Source organism: Trichomycterus rosablanca, chromosome 27 (assembly GCF_030014385.1).
Source record: "Trichomycterus rosablanca isolate fTriRos1 chromosome 27, fTriRos1.hap1, whole genome shotgun sequence".
Taxonomy (NCBI): domain Eukaryota; kingdom Metazoa; phylum Chordata; class Actinopteri; order Siluriformes; family Trichomycteridae; genus Trichomycterus; species Trichomycterus rosablanca.
In genome coordinates, this window is record NC_086014.1 from 12,030,039 (window position 1) to 12,050,346 (window position 20,308).

The 20,308-nt window shown below is 40.2% G+C and overlaps 2 protein-coding genes across 2 annotated transcripts in view; one reads left to right on the top strand and one right to left on the bottom strand.

Moving 5' to 3' along the window:
* ankrd11 (ankyrin repeat domain 11) overlaps positions 1-10,232 on the bottom strand; it is a 115,299-nt gene extending 105,067 nt beyond the window's left edge. The window contains exon 1 of the mRNA XM_062989854.1: positions 10,048-10,232. The gene's annotated coding sequence lies outside the window, so the exon portion shown is untranslated. The remainder of the gene's footprint in view (positions 1-10,047) is intronic.
* Positions 10,233-12,826: 2,594 nt separating this feature from the next.
* On the top strand, positions 12,827-19,688 carry spg7 (SPG7 matrix AAA peptidase subunit, paraplegin). Its single transcript, XM_062989329.1, has 17 exons — positions 12,827-13,042; positions 13,790-13,892; positions 14,200-14,286; positions 14,372-14,613; positions 14,795-14,934; positions 15,297-15,399; positions 15,504-15,629; positions 15,815-15,977; positions 16,105-16,278; positions 16,356-16,480; positions 16,565-16,667; positions 17,119-17,229; positions 17,312-17,427; positions 17,536-17,692; positions 18,117-18,280; positions 18,388-18,465; positions 18,869-19,688. Exons 1-17 carry the CDS (start codon positions 12,827-12,829, stop codon positions 19,085-19,087), a joined length of 2,427 nt encoding a protein of 808 aa, XP_062845399.1. The 3' UTR covers positions 19,088-19,688.
* The last annotated feature ends 620 nt before the right edge of the window (positions 19,689-20,308 follow it).

Sequence of the window (20,308 nt, forward strand, 5' to 3'; positions counted from 1 at the left end):
AAATTGGGCCTGTATTTGGAAATGTTACCGCAGTGAGTTAATACTGAAATACTGAAAATCACGTCTTAGATTAGCACAAAGCTTCTAATAAAGAGCACCGTTTCACATTGATCACTTGTAGACAGGTATCGAAATTCTAATGCAGTTGTGATGACTGCTGCCGATACTGATCTATAAGAAAATAATCTAAAAGCGGATCAATAATGCAGAGTGTGCAGGATAGTTTTCGAATAAAATGGAAACAGGCTACAAGAGTTTTTACGCTTACTGGAATGAAAACCGCGATAGAAAAATATTATCTCCATCAAATATACACCGATCAGCCATAACATTAAAACCACCTTCTTGTTTCTACACTCACTGTCCATGTTATCAGCTCCACTTACCATATAGAAGCACTTTGTAGTTCTACAATTACTAACTGAAGTCCATCTGTTTCTCTACATGCTTTTTTAAACCTGCTTTCATGCTGTTCTTCACTGGTCAGGACCCCCACAGGACCACCACAGAGCAGGTATTATTTAGGCGGTGGATCATTCTCAGCACTGCAGTGACACTGACATGGTGGTGGTGTGTTAGTGTGTGTTGTGCTGGTATGAGCAATAGTTTTTAAATACCGTGTCCACTCACTGTCCACTCTATTAGACACTCCTACCTAGTTGGTCCACCTTGTAGATGTAAAGTCACAGTTAGACGATCGCTCATCTGTTGCTGCTGTTTGAGTCGGTCATCTTCTAGACCTTCATCAGTGGTCACCGGAAGCTGCCCACGGGGCGCTGTTGGCTGGATATATTGGTTGGTGGACTATTTCCAGCAGTGACAGTGAGGTGTCTACATGTTGATAATTTTACCGTCTATTCTAGAGATTAGTGTACTAGCAAACTAACTATTACTAGCACAACACGTCATATTCAAACAAAACCAGATATCGGCCACAACACTGTTGATGTAACTTCATACAGTTACGATTTTCGACAAAAAATGCACACCCCTAAAATAATCATTTATTTTTCCACCAAACCAAAACAAGAACAGGACGCTATATACACACTATAAATAGAATTCTGCTTCATTTTTTAGCTGTACAGCATCAAGTTTAATTCAGAACATCTGGAAGACATGATACAGATGCTTCCCCAACAAAAAGTCGAAGGCCACCGAACACAGAATAAATAAGATTTATCTACAATACGCCTTCAGGGAATTTTATAATGTAGAAGCGACACCGGAGCTATTTTTCATACACAGAGTTCAACAGATGAAATCCGTTAGCTGGTCGATCCAGCGTTTCTGTTCTAGTTCAGCAGCAACTAATCAAATAAATGTTGTACAAGCTCAAAAGCATCACTGTGCATCCTGTGAACAGTCTTACTCGCTCTAGTATTCTGTCTGCACACTATCTGTGTGTGTGAGTGTGAGTGTGTGGCTTCATGTTGAGTCACAGATGTTGGTGGTCCTGGGGAGCGAACGCTGACGTGTTGTTATGCGCTAATCACAGCTAATAGCAAACAATTATCAAAGTCACCAAGTTCTGCCACGTCGTCGAGCTTGTGATTGCATTTCTAATGACATCGCGTATGAGACTTTTAAAGACTCGTATAGTCCTAAATACTCGCGCTTACACCTTCACACTCTTGTTCCTCGCATCAGATTTATTCTGAACTTATGATCGAAACAACACACTGCAAATCTCACACACACACACTAGTTAAATTTTTATCGTGGCAGCAGTAGCCTAGCGAGTAAGGTACTGGACTAGTTATTGAAAGGTTGTTCTTTTAGTGCCAGATTGCCACTGTTGGGCCCTTGAGCAAGGCCCTTAACCCTCAATTGCTTAGAAAGTATACTAGTACTGTAAGTCACTGGAAAAAGGTGTCTGCTAAATGCTGAAAATGTACATGTAACTAAAAGACCAAACCAAAAGCATCAGGAAAACCAAGAGGTGCGATGGCATATAACTGGATATTATAATAACAGTAATTAACTCAATTATTATTTTCATCATTTCATTTTCAGCAGCTGATTTAGCCTGTTTAGGGTCACAATGATTTGAGAGCCTGTCTGGGAAACACTGGGTATATCTCAAATAGGGTAAATAGACCCTGCAGTGCATACAAATTATACAATCTAAGCAATTGAGGGTTAAGGGCCTTGCTCAAGGGCCCAACAGTGGCAACCTGGCAGTGTTGAGGCTTGAACTGGCAACCTTCTGATTACCAGTCCAGTACCTTAACCACTAGGCTACAGCTGCCCACAAATCCATTTTACAGCAACACATACATATTGATTTACTCACTACCTTACATATAAAAACAAATGAGAAGATTGTTTATAAAATGAGGTGTGTTTTTGTGAGGTAGAAGGAACAGACTTTATAGTAAAATTTTATATAATTTGTTTTTTTATATTAGAGTCTATCAGAGGATTGACTAACACAGTCCGGGCTGTGTTACTGCGCCCAGTGACTACCTGTGACCCTGACCAGGATAAAGCGGTGGTAAAATCGGTGGTGAAATGACAAAACATGTTTAAAGTCGGACAGCAGTGCAAACATAAAACTTGTGGCCACTATTATATCATGTCCATTTGACAAACTGCATGTCTGAAGGCTTCGCGTCCATCCCGCAACAAAAAGGCCCCTGTAATCAGTAAATAAAAGCCTTCCCGAGAATAAACCTGATATGCCTGATTTGAAGGTTCAGACCGCACATTTTTAAAAGAACATTAAACAGAAGAGGGGGAGGAGGCTGGCACAGTCATGAATATCAAATCTTTACTAATCCTAATCCGAAATCAGAGACTAAAAAACGATTGTACAAACTGCTCAGTGGGATTTTTGACTGCTGATCAAAACTAGCAGGTATGCAAGCCCAAAGAAGCTGCGGTCTGGATGTACAGATTGTGTTTCTGCATGACGAGTGCTACCGAATGCTGCAGAACCGACAGGCACAGCAAACTGCCGCCGTCAGAGAACCCTCCCCTCTGACCGCAAACTAGTTTAATGTGCTGCAATACCAGGAAATGGCAAGTTCAAAACAAGCTATGACTCACGGCGAATCAATGGCACTAGGAGAATGCATGGGGCTTGGCACAGAGCCGGAGGGGAAGGTTACCACACCTGTCCCAACGTTCGATAGTGGAAAAACACACAACCCAACCCTGAGAGAGCAACAGGTGACATACCACGTGGTCAGTGCTGCGAGAACCAGAGAACCCATGCTGACACACTAGCCTAAATAATACTACTAATACATTTTACCACGTAATATAATGTACAACATGTTTATATGCATGTATATACACCGATCAGTCATAACATTAAAACCACCTCCTTGTTTCTACACTCACTGTGCATTTTATCAGCTCCACTTACCATATAGGAGCACTTTGTAGTTCTACAATTACTGACTGGAGTCCATCTGTTTCTCTGCATGCTTTTTTAGCCTGCTTTCATGCGGTTCTTCAATGGTCAGGACCCCCACAGAGCAGGTATTATTTAGGTGGTGGGTCATTCTCAGTACTGCAGTGACACTGACATGGTGGTTGTGTGTTAGTGTGTGTTGTGCTGGTATGAGTGGATGAGACACAGCAGCGCTGCTGGAGTTTTTAAATACCGTGTCCACTCACTGTCCACCCTATTAGACACTCCTTGCAGATGTAAAGTCAGAGACGATCGCTCATCTATTGCTGGTGTTTGACTTGGTCATCTTCTAGACCTTCATGAGTGGTCACAGGACATCACCGCCGTGCCTGCTGCCATTCTAACTCCACTTAACCAGCACGTTCTGCAATACTTGCTACTCTGTCTCCCAGTTATAAGAAGGAATCCATTTGTTTCAATAGTTGATGTTCCACTATAATCTCAAAGCAAGCACAACTAAACATTTTTTCGAAGGTTTTAAACCTGAACCAAACTCCCTTTTTCATTCCCAGAATAAAAGCAATCAATAAACAACAGGCATTAAAAACATTCTACGTGCTTCAGGTCTTTGTTCTAAGCACTTGGCACCAAGCTGCCGAAAAACAATAGAGTGTCAGAGGCCTGCGGTGGCCGTGCTCCCTCTGCTCTTTGGTTAGGTGGGCTTTTCAGTCATGCACAGTGTCCAGGAGCCCATCCCCCCCTTCCTGTCGCCGCCGCATTTCAATGAAAATGGGCCGATTGAATGGCTGCAGCTGCCCCATCAAAAGGAGAGCGGGGCTAAAGGAGCCAGGGATTGAGATTCGGCCAGGCCGAGCTCGGCTCCTGCGGACCCCCTCACTTCATTAGATAAATGGAAATCAACAGGATGTTCTGGTGAACATTCGGTGCGATTCATATACACACATATAACGGTGATTAGCCGCACTGTAGGCGGGAGTGCTTGGTTTTACGGAACCACCTCAGTACTGTTATGAGATTATATACCCAGCAGTCACATAGAGGTAAAATTAAGTAACATTTATGACCACATGCTTTTACAGTGCATTAAACACAGCTTGGCAACCTTGCGGTATCAACGTTTATTACCGCTTTTAAGCTGTTAAACCCTGCAAAAAAGCGTCACAAACTTCATATAAACAAGTGTTTATGCTAAATTAAATAAAACCAGTGTAACATGGTGAACAGGGCAGTGAGATGAACAAAATACCATGAGCAAAACCAGTTTAGAATTTAAAATAAAGATTTCAGTAAGCACAGAGTTCTTTACAAGCGCTAACTAAACCTGCAGTCAGTGGATTAAAGCTTCCTCAAAACATTAGTGTAGATATTATAACATGCTTAGCATAGTTTTTACCTTTATAATGCAAAATCCAACTCCTTTCTATAAAAATAACATAACAGAAAGGCCGTGTGCTAATATTTACTAGTTCCACGACTTCTTTGTCGATTCACTGGTTAATCACTGATGTCCCCACCCGAAATGTTTAAATATATATATTACTTATATATAAATTATACTATGCACTTTAGTTATTCGTTCATTTATGACGTGACCCTGGGCATGAGAAAGTCGTTCGAGCAAATATACTTATACTGTTACGCTTCTTTTAGCAAAACCAAAAGAAATGTAAAACATTTAGCAGTGTCGGAAAGGCCAATTCTATAAAGTGTGGCCTGCATTGCAGCAAGAGCGAGAGTGTGTGTGTGTGTGTGTGTGTGTGCAAGGGAGGAAATGGCTGAAGCCACCTGTTTCTCTGTTGTAAAAACACACAATCTCAGTGCAACGTCTCTCTGTTATCAGTTCACGGCGAACACCCAGTGTGCCACATCAGGATAATACATCACTCGGTGTGCGGCACATCCAATCAAAACAATAACCGTCGCCGATCCGCCCTCCTCTGGTCTATTCACTACAGCCCACGCAAGTGAAGCTGCAATCTTTGGCTGTAGCATCACACACACACACACACACACACAGAATATTCTCACTACTGGTTCAAGAAATAAAACAAAAACTACAGTATAATACCAGGATAACGCCATACACTGCCAACCATCACAAACTCTATTTCTGGCTTGGTAAAAAAAGAAACACAGTCATATGTGCATTATTTTGTTTGTTTATGTCCCAGTCCTACGCTTCAACTAATCATCCCCAAGCCACAGATGGGATTTCTTTCAAATATCTGACACTAAAAGATAAAAAGACGCTGGGGGAGGTATATCAGTCTAAAAAACTGCAGCAGAAGCAGGCACGAGACAAAGAGAGGAAGAAGCATCTCCTTTAATTCATTCCATGTTCTTGAAAGCACTGCAGTCGAAGCACAACGAGGGTCTAAAAGATCCTCCGAATGTAGCAGCGGTAGCAGAGGAACAACCTAGCAGAGGAACACTGCCATTCAGAATGTGTGTGTAATCAGGGGAGGAGGGGAAAGATTTCAAAGGGGATTTTAAATGGCATTTGGCCTCCGAGGAGATAAAGTGAGGAGGGGCCTATAAAGCATTTAGACAGCAGGGGAGAAGTGAAACAGAGGCCACGGCGTTCCTGCTTACTGAAGGGAAGGGGGTGGTCAGAGGAAACCAAGATGCAATAACCAATCACAATAAGATTGCTCTGAGCACGGTGTCTCTCAATACCAGAATGCTAAAGTGAAACCTGTTCCTGTCACACTGTGTTTAATGCCACGACGTCTGTATGCAACTGATGCTGTTTGTACGTCTGTATGCAACTGATGCTGTTTGTACGTCTTACCATTTTGCGCAGGTTGTTTAATTCATCTGAGTAAAACGTTCCAGAGTTGGAAAAGCAACCAGTTCTGGCGGTATGCTGGTGCAGCAGTGTGCAGTTTGGATAAAACAGCCCAGAATCGTGGGTTTACTCGAATAAAGTACAGATTAGACAGAGAATCCAGCTAGAAATGTAATTAAAGCTAATAGCCACCTTTAAAATGTGCCATACTAGTAAAACCATCATTAGTCCTGTTTCCAACAACCATTAACACAATCAATAGCATATCGGTAGATTTCAAAAGACCCGACATGCACCCAGATCAATTTGTTCCATTTTCAATACGATTCACTAGCATCAGAGCTCTGAACAGAGGCTGGAGAGCATACGTGTAGGTGGATTGGATGGTAAATTGTGTCAAAACAAATCGCCAAAGAAAGTCAGCATCAATTCTGATACTAAGTTTTACACCAATAAGGCTTTATTACCAAAACAAAAGGATACAAGAGCAGTTAAACAGTTACATGAACATAAATACCAAAGGGAAGTGCAAGTGAGGCATTCATTCTTAGAAACAAACCAAGTCATTGGCAAGCATCCATTAAGAGATGGGACTGACTAACCAGGCTAATAATGTATCAAAAATAAGGCTGGTGTCCAAGCCATCGCTGACATAGCAAGAAGGTCAGCAATGTCCAGTATTTGTAAAGACATACACAGATATCCCAGTGCACTAACTGATATACTACATACAGGTTAATACTTTATTATCAATCAATCCCGTTAAGTCTCAACTGTCCTCTTCCTATTTTGCCATCAACTCTTCCTAGCACAACTGTCTTTCCCAATAAACTGGTTCTTCTTATAATGTGTACAAAATAAGAGAGCTCCAGTTTCATTATTCTATGTGCATTAGATTCGATTTATATGCATAATATATTTTGCAGTATTTAGTGCCGCGGTAAACTCGGACAGACAGGTTGATACTAAGACCATGTGCATCGACATGGATTCCCACACCGTTAAAATTCCTTGTGGGTATTTGTGCCGACTGAGTGTTTATCTAACCCAATGCTGCGATCACATTTATTTTTAACTACATTTTTCATACACTATGAGCTTTTAAAGTAAATAAACTGAATGTGCTGAGGCTAAAATGCAACTGGATATATAGCCATGCACAAGCATATGGGCATCGTATCGACCGAGATTTATTTAAGCACTTGACAACACCGCTCGAAAAACACTATTTACAATAGAAGAGAAAGTGTTACGTAATAGTCCATTTTGACATATCCGACTCACTGTTTTGTGGAAAGGCACTCAATGAACGGTTATGCAACATGTAAGTATACGAGTCAAGATGAAATATACATAAGCCTACACTGTACTGCCAAAATAATCCCAAGTCTGCAGGACTCAACTCGCCTACACATTCTAGCTGTGTTACAAACAACCGGGCATGTTCACTTTCCAAAAACAAATGTGGTCTGTAAGCAATCTGAACAAATAAGTATGTTTCAGTATCCCCATGTTCACACAGAATGTTAGGAATATTTTAGAAACGTTACAATTTCTTACACTTGTTCTAAATGAGAGATAAATCAGTTTGAGGAAGTGCAGCTCCTAATATCGGAGCTGGTTTCTCCACCGCCTTGGCCAGGACTCCATTTCCTTCAGATCAAGGAGCCAGACAATAAGAAAAACACAATCTTAAACTTGCCACAGGCAAGGGACTGAGAAACTGACACTTTCTAAACAGGAAAAACAGGTACCATAATGCACGAAAACAAAACACAATGCAGCAAGGTGACACCATGACTTCTGGTGAACTGAACAACCGACTTCGATCCGAAAAACAAGAATGCATGTTGATTTGCATTTTAAAGCTTGTATGTGAAGCAATAACATTGTTTTTTACACCAGGTGGAATTCAAATTCAAAGATTCACCCTGCTCGGGGCAGCTAGTGACTTAGCAAGCTTTCAGCTAGTTTATTTATTTCTGAAGAAACAGAAAACGAACAAATAATAAAAGTATACCTGCAATCTAGCAATTCAGAAACATCAAGCTACAAAATACAGCAGAAGGCTTTACTGCAGCGCTGCTTTAGCTCTGCACCAACAGCACAACGTTACTCTTTAACTCTTACCAACAAAACCTCTTTTTAATCAGCAAGCTTTCTTGTACACATGCAACTGGACACACATCCTCCTCGTGCAATTAATCAGCATTGAACGACAACATTAGCAGTATGGATTCCCTTTATGCAAACACAATAATGCAACAAAATAAGCAGCCACATGTGAATACATAAGGATCAGCAATACTGTCTCATCTTCTGACAAATCCTGAGACCTTTGCTGTCAGAACACAGAGGTAATATTAAAGGAAATATTTTACTTTTAGGCAATTTCACTAATGCCAACACTAACCTGATCCTGATCGTTATAGGTCTGTCACCTAAATAACTACACAGACACTCGTGCAAACTATTTTGTCCGATTGTTTAAATGAGCTAAACACTACGTAGACATGAAGAAGTCTGGTATTGCAGCCAGTGTTGTAGGTCATCGGAAATGAGATTTTTTCCCAACTTTCTATGCCTAAATAAGCAGGGAATGAGTTTGGTTGTATTGGAACCATAGAAGCAATGTAATCTGGTCCACACTGATTACAGGTTCCAAAATTTGATGCTGTTTATTAGTATTTTCAATGTAATGCCAGTATGAAATCTGTTCTAATCAGCTTATAGAGCTGATCCAAAACGTATGTCATTGCAATAACCGGGCCAGCTCTCTGCAAATATCTTAAAAAAACAATACAGGCGTAATAACTGCATGTTTTACACTAGTGTGTCATGCTGAACATGCAACACATTCACTGCACTGAATATGAATCAATTGCAAAATATATTATACTGTATATTTAGGGACCGGCATTAGTATTTCTCCTCATGCTCTTTTAATTAACTTAAAAGATTAACTTTAACCACTCATACAAGGCCTTGTTAATGCTCTGCATTGTAAACATTGCCAGGTAAGAAGAAAATATATAAATAAAGGTCCAATTCAACCCTAAATGTTTTAAATATGAGTGTTGCAATTCAACATTGTTCTATATTAATCTACTACTGAAACAAGAGCTCAATATTCCAACTTTATAATGTTTATAATGATATGTGCCTAAGGTTCATGTGAATGACACGTGATGTCACTGAACATAAACATGTGCATCACAGCATAAAATGTCAATATCACATAATTAAGATCAAATCAAACACCCTAAAACTGACTATGCTGTTGTTTTACCACATTGTAAGTACTAGAGGGTAAAATAGCTTCACAACACTGCTGAATACACATAGAAAAATGCAGAAAAGCCTCACAAAAACACCAAAGAATCATTTGTGTTGCTTGATGAAACGTGTACGAAGATATTAATCCTATTACACTGATGCCCAGAACTGCGCAGTACAGGCTGTTTACAAACAATCTAGCAAGCTTCTCAATATTTATAAACCTCCACCTTTCTATTGAATATTTTGTTTAAAGCTACAAAACAATATAAGAAACAAGCGAAAACAAACAGCAAAACAAAAAGTCATAATAAACAGCACTGCAAGGAAGCTAGAAAAAACAACAAACTCCCAGGCTGCATGCCAGACAGCATAGCATGGTACTAAACAGTATAAGAAGTACACACAGCAGATAATATGTGTTATTAAATGTACATACTAACTAGTACCGTAGTGTGCAGTATGGAATGCAACCCTGGTCCGCATTGCCAACGTTGCTAGCGTGTTGCTATCTGGTTTGACCCTCGCAATGCAAGAATAACTCGCCTATAAGCACAAACAGCAATGTTTCTGTGAAATACAAATAAACTCTGTTACTCACCTCCGTGCGAAATGCGAGCTACATCTACAAAATCACAACAGAAATACTTCTACCTCCGACGCTTGATTTTCCCATTTGAGGCCTTTTAAATCAGCAAGCTCGAGTTGAAGGGTATCCGTGAGAAACGACACACATTTCAGTCCAGGTAACCACCAACGCGTCGGAGAGACCGTTACCATATGCTAATCTGAAATAAAGCTAAGCTAATTCCGATAATAACAGAAACTCTCCAGTTGGATCCATGCGCATTAGGAAAAAAACATTGCGATGAAGTCTTCACGACTTTATAAAAGCGAGAAGCGCATTAGAAGATTCAGAATAAAGATTTAAAGAGCAAAAAAAATCCGCTGCGAAGCAAAATAATCCCCCGTCTGTTCTTCTCTTCCAGCACATCTCAGTCGGCCTCTTACTCGGACTGACGGGAGAGGAGCCTCGATAGGCTGCTGCATGTGGGAAGGAACTGTTTACTCCCAGTAATACTGCGGCTGTATTCCAAATACAGTTGTTCTATTACTATAGTGCACTAGGCTGAGCACAAAATCTACTTTAGAAAGTGCCCCTATGTAGGGAGTAAAGCGTTATTAGGGATTAAAAACATGAAACCACCGCCATTGTGGCTCAAGGGTGCAAAATGTTTTTCCGTTAACTCAGATGAATTCATTGAACCAAAATGGAGCAAATAATAATAATAATAATAACAATTAAACAATAAAACAATAATGATACTTATCATTATTGATATCGTCATTATTATTATTATTATTATAAATAATAATAAATACATTATAGTTTATTCCAAACTCAAATACACAAACATTTCAAAACAATGATTCCACTATGATGGCACTATTTTACCAATTAAAACTTGAACACTAAGATTTTTTTATATTAATCCATTTATTAGTAAATTACAATAATGTCAACTGTACAATAATTGTCAAATCCAGTTAAAACTGTTAGAAAGCAAAAAAAAAAAGTCATAACAACTGTAAATGTATCTTTTAAAACATAATGTAAATTTAAATAATCGTAAACTATTTTAAATATACATTAAATATTCGTATATTAGCATTACAACACATTTATATTCCTGCCATGCCTTAGTGTTTTATTCTGGTAGGTTTTTTATATGTCTTAGTTATTTATTAAGTTTTTATAGCCTATATTTTCTTAGCACAAATAATTTTACAACTAATTTGTTGAATTCTTTATTCTTTTCTCTTTATTATTTTTTAATGTTTTTCAAATCAGGGTCGTAATACACCCTGGACACCAATCTATTGTGTGGCTTTCAAACATTAGGCATTTAATACATCCAATCAACCTTGTGCAGGTTTTTTTTGGTGGTTGGGGGGTAAGTACTTGAAAGGCTGTAATAGTTATGGGCTTTATCTGATATTGATGTAGGTAGCTTTGAAAGAAAGATGACACTTTAACCTGCACTTTGACCTGTTTGTCACTTGAACTATCTGTACTGCTCTTGTGGCCTGTGGGGTTTGACCTTGTTGACCCCTACAAACACATTTGTTGGACCACTGATTGCTTTGACCAATTAGTTTCTGATTAATCTCTGTAGACTCATTAAACAGAATGTGCATGATATGTTGATAAGTTATAAGGCAGCCCAGGGATTTCATTATTCATTATTTTAACTATCGGATTCGTTTTATTCTGGTTGAAATTTAATTTACTGTTTTAATGGATTTACAGGCAATGAAAATATTCGGCACAAATACTTAAGAATACAATAATTGTGTCAATAGCTCTCCCTGCTGGATAAAAGTTGTTAAAGCTTGAATAATTGTTTATTCTGAACTTACTCCCAGTGCATTTGGGCAGAGCAGGACCCACTGCGACCCTGTACATGATCAAACACTTAATATGTGTAACTATTAGATTCGTATTAAAAGGAATATAATCTGATTACCAGTTGTAGTTGTTTTTTCAGGCTGTAGAAATGTACATTCTGCTCAATAAATGAATCAGTAGCGCCATCAGCTGGATACATGTTGTAAGAGAACTTCAAACAGCTGTGCTAGATAAATTCTACAACAAGAAAGCTATAAACAGTAAAATAATAATAATAATAATAATAATAATAATAATAATACTTATAATAATAATAAACACTAACTCTAACATGGTGGATAAATACTATAATGAGAAATCTACAAACAGAAAAAATCAAACTGCTAGATAGATTCTACAACATAAAAAAGCTATAAACAATAATAATAATAATAATAATAATAAACACTAACATGGTGGATAAATACTCTAATGAGAAATCTACAAACAGAAAAAAATTTAGATGCTGAATTAATACTATAATAAGAAAGCTACAAACAGCAAAACGTTGCATGATTAGATTTGTCATAAATGTGTTATTACTATATTACTATTACACACTTAGGTGACAGTCTTGGTATAAAATGTGTGATTAATTTCTACACATTAAAAAGTGTTGAGATTTTGTTGTGTTTGATTAATTATAAATGCATTTAAATATAAAATACAATTTGTTTAATGTTATTATTATTCACACAGTGTTTAGCAGGGATGGTACAAGCTATATTTACAGCTTAAATATCTAAATAATACATAGAATATTATTATTTCTGCACGAACAGATGCTGAATCCCAAATCCATCCACGAACCCTGTCTAAGTGGACTACACTTGCCCTTAGATAGCATCCGCTCATGCGCACTATCAAGGCGTTCACTATAAAATAAACAAGGGCAGGAGGGGATTTGAAACACCGCCGTTCAGAGTAAAACATGGCGGCGGTCCTGCTACAACATGGAAGTCGCTACAGTAAATACATTAATAGAGAGCGTTTGTGGTCTCTGTCCTTCCGTGGTAAAGGTTCAGATTTCAGGACGGACAGGAAACTTTTCAATACTCGGATATCAAGAAGTCCGACATGTGTCAGATGTCCAGGGTCGCCGTGTGTCCAGCAGTTCAAGTCAGGTCTACACACAGGAATCACTCAGGTCAGTTAGATAACCAACTACTGACTGTTCAGGTCTTTATGAGTTGACTTTTGATGCTCTGGTACACACACATTACACCAATCCTGGATACACCTTTAATTTAGGTGCACTTTGTAGGTATAAAGTCATTGACCGTAGTCCATCTGTTTCTATGCACAGTTAGCAGCAATAACATGGTACATCTAGTATGATGCTTGTAATAGTGTGTGGTGCTGGTATCAGTATGAATCCCAGCTGGTACTGGTGTCATGGTAGTGTGTTCCACTTGACCCTGATGCCTGTGTGTACATTATAGTTACCTTCTAGGATGGACAGGAGTAAGCATGTGCACTGGCCTGTCACTACGTATCTGCTGTGTGTTTTGACACATTTATCTCATCAGCAGAATCTGCAGTTTGAGCCACAGTAGCTCTTTGCTGGTCCGACCTTTGGCATCGTTGAGTCTTGGCCGCCCAACAACCTGTCAGCGGTTTGTGGCTTGTCTCTTCTCAGACCACTTGGTGGCCATTCACCGTAGCTCTGACACTTAATACATAATAATAACATTAAACTTATCTGACCAACGTTTCATATAATCCTGATTGTGACATGCACAGTTGTTACAGAATAGGCATTTATGAGACATTTTTGAGAGTGGTCCTAATATTTTGATGTATTAAATGTATTATACTGATGTATATAATTTTTTTTTTATGCAATAAACTGGCACCTGTACCTAAGCATTAATTAAACGCCCGTCTTTTACAGCAAATCCTAAACAGACCCCTGACTCTGACGTTTCCTGGGCTGAGCAAATCAATCTTCAAAAATAATCTAAACAGTGACCCAGCAGCATTGTGGAGAATTCTTGGTAAGTAAAACTACACAAGTGCAGATGCTGGTTGGGCATTTTGCTGGCACAGATCAATAGACTTATCCGTGCTTTATTAGTCCCAGTCGTAAGCCAGGATAAAATAAGGAACGTTGCATCAGGCGTATAACTGTGGCAGTCAGGTATGTGAACCAGAATGACCCGCTGTGGCGACACCTACGTATATACAAGAAAGGAAGAAAAAACAGATATGAAATGCTTTAAACTCTACACTTGTTCATACAGTCATTTCTACACATCTTTATATGTTGTACGTGATGGTCATTTGAGGTGTTCTCTTTCCAAGCAGGTGGTATAAATTATTTCAGCACATCATCTAAAAGACAACAGAAGAAAGATGGATCAAAAGGGAGGTCACCTAAAGAAGAGGAAGGTAACACATTTTTCCACATTTTATTAGGATTCCATAGCAAAATAAAACAACTTCTAATGTCAGAACAATATGTTTTGACTTCCAGAGGAGAAGAAGCGACGTGAACAGGAAGACCAGATGTATAAGGAGCGACTGCGTACTCTCTTCATTATAGCCGTGATTATGAGCCTGCTGAACTCCTTCACTGCCAGCGGAGGAACCATCTCCTGGAATGACTTTGTGAACGAGATGCTGGCTAAAGGCGAGGTGTCCCGGGTGCAGGTGGTGCCAGAGAGCGAGATCGTTGAGATCTACCTTCATCCTGGAGCTGTGATCTTCGGAAGACCGGTGCGCATTTCTATCAGTGTTAATGCTGGCCAAACCAAAGTTCAACTAGCTATAAAAATACCAATCTAAATTAGAAACAAGCGTGTTCACTGCTGCTCTACGTTTATGTATATGTGATAAATAAATGAAAATCAATCATGTTATTATTGTGTTATTATAATGACGTGGTTATATTTTGCAGAGGCTTTCTCTGATGTACCGGATGCAGGTGGCCAACATTGATAAGTTTGAGGAGAAGCTGCGTGCTGCAGAGAATGAGCTCAATATCGACTCTAAGGACAGAATACCGGTGTCCTACAAGCGTACAGGCTTCTTTGGAAAGTGAGTTTATGTTTTTAAATTTTCAGCTTAAAGTGATAAATACCATATTAAATATATCTCATTTTTGTGGTGCTTGGATGGGCAGCAGTCTATCACGCCAGCCCACTATCGGCTGACTGGGCATCTACACAGACGTGATGGGCCGAGGAACACTTGCGATGGATTGGCACCTAAACAGAGCATCTTACGATTGTGACTACAATTATGGTCATTAATCGATTACATTAACCTCTGGGCTGTCTCTGCCCTAAACTAAAGTTACTAACCAATACACACCCTCATTGTTTTTAGTGAAAGTCAGTAGTTTTCCATAGTACAACATCCTAACACTAGGTGCTCGTACCTACCCTCTGCTGCTCTAGTGCTCTCTACGCTCTTGGCATGGCTGCTGTGGGTGTTGGGATCCTGTGGTACATTTTCCGCCTGGCAGGAATGGGTGGAAGAGAAGGTGGATTCAGTGCTTTTGTGAGTTATCTAATACAGATGCAACACGTCATATTATTGTTTTATATGGTGACATTACTGTTGAGTTAAACTGAGATGTATATTTATATTTTTCTTCATTTTAGAACCAGTTAAAAATGGCAAAGTTCACTATTGTTGATGGGAAATCAGGAAAAGGCGTGAGCTTTAAAGATGTAGCAGGGATGCACGAGGCCAAGATGGAGGTGAAGGAGTTTGTGGACTACCTAAAGGTAAAAACACCAAAACATGGAAATGAAAACACACAGCAATGATTTGTAAATATATATATTTTTATTTTCTGTATTAAAACAGCACAAAGACTTCATTTCATCTTTAATCTGTATTTATCTTTACAGTACAGTACAAAGACTAGATGTTTTCTTTAGGGAGACTGAATGTCGCTTTTATTTTGCAGAATCCTGACAGATACCTGCAGCTGGGGGCGAAAGTACCCAAAGGTGCACTGTTACTTGGGCCACCTGGCTGTGGCAAAACCTTGCTGGGTAAAGCAGTAGCGACCGAGGCGCAGGTGCCCTTCCTCGCCATGGCAGGCTCTGAGTTTGTGGAGGTGATTGGAGGTGAGACTTTACCTAAAGTTCCATCAGTATTGAGTTTTTTAACTACAGATGAGGGACAAGCACTTCCAAGAAAAAGCATTGTTCTGTTTGTATGAGGTGCTGATTGGTTCGGTCTGTGTTAACGTAGGCCTTGGTGCTGCGAGGGTACGGAGTCTGTTTAAAGAGGCACGGGCGCGCGCACCCTGTATCGTCTATATCGACGAGATCGATGCTGTCGGCAAGAAACGATCTACCAACATGTCGGGTTTCAGCAACACGGAGGAGGAGCAGACGCTCAACCAGCTGCTGGTAGAAATGGACGGTAAGACGAAAAAGTCCAGACAAACCTTTAACGTGTGTTGTTGACGGGACTTTACAGACGTGTTTTTTTTTTTTTAGGAATGGGTACCACTGATCATGTGATCGTCTTAGCGTCCACCAACAGAGCGGACATTTTGGACAACGCACTGATGAGACCAGGCAGGCTGGATAGACACATATTTATTGACCTACCTACTCTACAGGTACTGTGTGTATGTGTATAGTAGAAGGAAAAATGAGTTGGTTGACAAAATAATAATAATTATCACCAACTGGTGTGTTTATAGGAGAGAAAGGAGATCTTTGAGCAGCACTTGAAAATCCTGAAACTTTCCCAACCTGCTGAGTTCTACTCCCTGCGCCTGGCTGAGCTCACACCAGGCTTCAGCGGTGGGTTCCTGACATTTTTTTCCTTCCTTTCAGCTGTTCCCATATTAATGGGTCGCCAAGGTGAATCATTTTGACCCACATACCCAGTTTGGCACAGTTCTAACACCAAATGCAGTCCTTATTTGTATCTGGTTGGGACTGGCATGGACAGCACACTGATATGTGCACTTGCCAATGGCTAGGCTGTTTGGACATCCCTCCTCAGACATAGCCAATCCTGTCTGTGTAGACGCCCGACTGATTGTACTGCTTTAATGAATTTCCAAGAAAACACAGCCAATCGTTTTGCCTGTTCAGTCAATAGCAGAGCTGAGATTTGTCATTTTAGCCCATCTATTTAATGCATATTCAACCAATACTGGTTTAATCTGTGAACTGGATGGTTTGTGTGCGTATAAACTTCATCCTTGCACAGCAGGGTGACTATATCTGTCCATATTTTCTTTCTCAGGTGCTGATATTGCAAACATATGTAATGAAGCTGCTCTCCATGCAGCACGCGAGGGTTACAAATCCATCGACACCTTCAACTTTGAATATGCAGTGGAGAGGGTTATTGCAGGTAGTGCTTTGTTTTCAGACTCACCTTCACGTTTTTGCTGCGATCACGTCCTGACCGCCGCTGTGGTTCTTGTATCACGCAGGCAGTGTGAAGAAGAGTAAGATCCTGTCTAAGGAGGAACAGAGGGTGGTGGCCTTCCACGAGTCGGGCCACGCTCTCGTCGGCTGGCTTCTGGAACACACAGAGGCCGTCATGAAGGTGAAAAAGACCTCTTAGTTCTAAGTCTGATCAAACTTAACTAGACTGCGTTAACACTGTACTGGAATCATGGGGTCATAGACGGGGTATGTTTTTTTTTTCTGGTAGGTATCTATTGCTCCCCGGACGAACGCGGCTCTGGGTTTTGCTCAGATTCTTCCAAGGGATCAGTACCTGTTTACCAAGGAGCAGCTGTTTGAGAGAATGTGCATGGCTCTGGGTGGAAGAGCTTCTGAAGCCATAACCTTTAATAAGGTCACAACAGGTATGCTTTAGCTACTGGCCATCAGGTTTATAAAGATTTAGTACCCCCCGAAATTAGCAAAGCATGTCTGTGCAGATGCCCAACCGGCTGTCAGCACCACTGAGAACCCCGGACTCTAGATCTCAGTGGTAGTGGTCTAGCGCAGGGTTTTTCAAAGCCTAAAGAAAAATAGTACTAATTAATAAAACTTGTACGCGAATGCCCCCTTGTGGAGGCTTTATGTTACATCTTGTATAGAGAGAGTTAGATGCATTGTGTTGCCTGGGTCGTGTAAAAAATCATGGACGAAATGTGGGTCGCTTGTAAAAAAAGTACTTTGCAGCTGTGCCACCCAAGCACAACAAATTCTGACCTGCAAGAGTAAATGAAGCAGCTTAATACCGGTACTAAAATGTGATCCGAGATGCTTTCTGTGCCTGGATAGGTGCTCAGGACGACCTTAGGAAGGTGACGCGCGTCGCCTATGCTATGGTAAAACAATACGGCATGGTGCCCAGTGTGGGTCAGGTGTCGTTTCCGGATGCCGAGGAGCAGGTTGGCATCGGACGCAGGCCTTTCAGCCAGGGTCTCCAGCACATGATGGACCATGTGAGTCCCACACATGCACACACGATTCATTTTCAGGACCTGAAAACAAGTGGAACTAGTTGGTGATCAGGGTGAACGGGTGAATAATAAATTGTGATGTTTTTCAGGAGGCTAAGATGATTATCGCACGTGCATATCGACATACAGAGAAACTGCTCCTGGATAACAAAGATAAACTGGTTTTGGTAAGTGCCAATGTGTCATTTCCTTGATATGGTAAATCCATGCCAGTCACATGGTCAAGCTTGCCAGTTCCTGCAGCAAAAAAACATCTCCTGGTCACTGACCCCCATCCATGCTTGACTGTGGTGAATGTTGGACCGGACAAACCACTGATCCATATGGCCAGACGGTTCCAGTTTTGATTTTCCCAGAACGGCAGACTCCAAATTCAATTGAAAATAAATAGCAAAATCCCCTCCAACTCTGATCTATGCACCAATTGATACTGTATTGATAATTTCTATAAAAGACCATTGAAGAAAATGATTATTGATGGTTCTGTTTAAATAAACCAGAAATGTTTTTAATACTGTATTAAAATTTGGCACTCCCTCACTGTCTTAATCAATCCATCTTCATTTTAAGTTGGCTAACACACTGCTGGAGCGTGAGGTGATAAACTACGACGACATGGTGGCCCTGCTTGGCCCCCCACCACATGGACCCAAAAAGATGATCGCCCCTCAGAGCTGGATTGAAGCTGAGAAGGACAAGCAGGACACGGAGGAGGAGGAGCCTCGCAGACCCCCCAGAGCCCCAGGGAAGGACGAAGAGGAGGAGGATGTGAACTTGGGGCCGGCTTAAATCTTCTCGCGTGCACGACGCACCCCGTTATGTTTTGGGGCGGAGTTTCTTCTGAAAACGTGCCTGTTGGAGGAATCTGATCGAATGGTAGAAGACCGGCATGTAGATCACAAACCGATAGGCTTCTGCTGTATTAACAGGAAAGTTCAGCACATGTAAAGATTCACTCTTAAGTTGTACTATTATATGGACTGTAAACACTAAACGAGCTATGCTAATAAGAATCCCAGGCACAGTTTTGTTTTAATGCAATGCAGCAGTTCAAAGCAGATGCCAGCTTAACTTATCATACTTTTTGTTCAATAGGAACACAAAATACAGTGGTGTTGGCATCATTTATTTATATGTCATTGGTATTTGAAGAGACTTAAAGCAGTGCTTTGTGGATTTAGGAATAATAACAGTATGTGATTGAGAACAAGCAACTGTAATCTGGTAAAGAAATGTGAGAGTTTTGCTACTTTGAAGTGTAAATATGTTGTAATATTGTGAAAGTGAAACATTGAAGTGCTAAACTAAAAAATGAATTTATTTTGAACCAAATAAATGTACTTTACAAAATAAATCAACGCTGTTTTGTAAGAAATAAATAATAAAACAAACCCCAAAAAATGTGACAATTTTGTCAATCACGATTACAAACAGACCAGTAAAATATAAAAAAGGAATTACATCTGTCTGATAGTCACGAAAACAGAAAGCTCAACACTGACCTCTGAACGCCGATCTTATACGTGAATAGCGGCAAGATAGTAACGATCCTGCAAATCACGTCACATGCAACAAACAGCATCACATCCATCACCTGAACTGTCAACTTGCAACATACCATATTTATACTCGGTCCAGCTGCCGAGCCAGTTTTGTACGGACCTCGGTGCTGGAAAAAACCCTTTTCTGTTTTTATTAGCATTTCATATTAGCATTTTGTACATATTAAGTATATTCTGTTCATCCCTACATGCTTTAACCTTCTCTAGATCTCATAAAAAAAATACATACAAATCTTTGCATCATCCTATCAAGTGGCTTAAAGATACTCTATATGGACAAAAGTACTGGAAACCCCTTCTTTAATCATTGAATATGTGTGTTTCAGCCACAACAACTATGCAGCAACAGTATAGGAAACAAAACAAGCTCTATAAAGCTCAGTTTACTGCAAAGAAACTCCAGCGGCCTGCACAGAACCCTGACCTCCGCCCCACTGAACAGCTTTGG

Coding starts and splice junctions, on each gene's coding strand:
- spg7 (XM_062989329.1), top strand. CDS start 12,827: ATGGCGGCGGTCCTGCTACAACATGGAAGTCGCTACAGTAAATACATT. Junction 13,043..13,789: donor TACACACAGGAATCACTCAG/GTCAGTTAGATA, acceptor CGTCTTTTACAG/CAAATCCTAAACAGACCCCT. Junction 15,630..15,814: donor AGTTTGTGGACTACCTAAAG/GTAAAAACACCA, acceptor TTTATTTTGCAG/AATCCTGACAGATACCTGCA.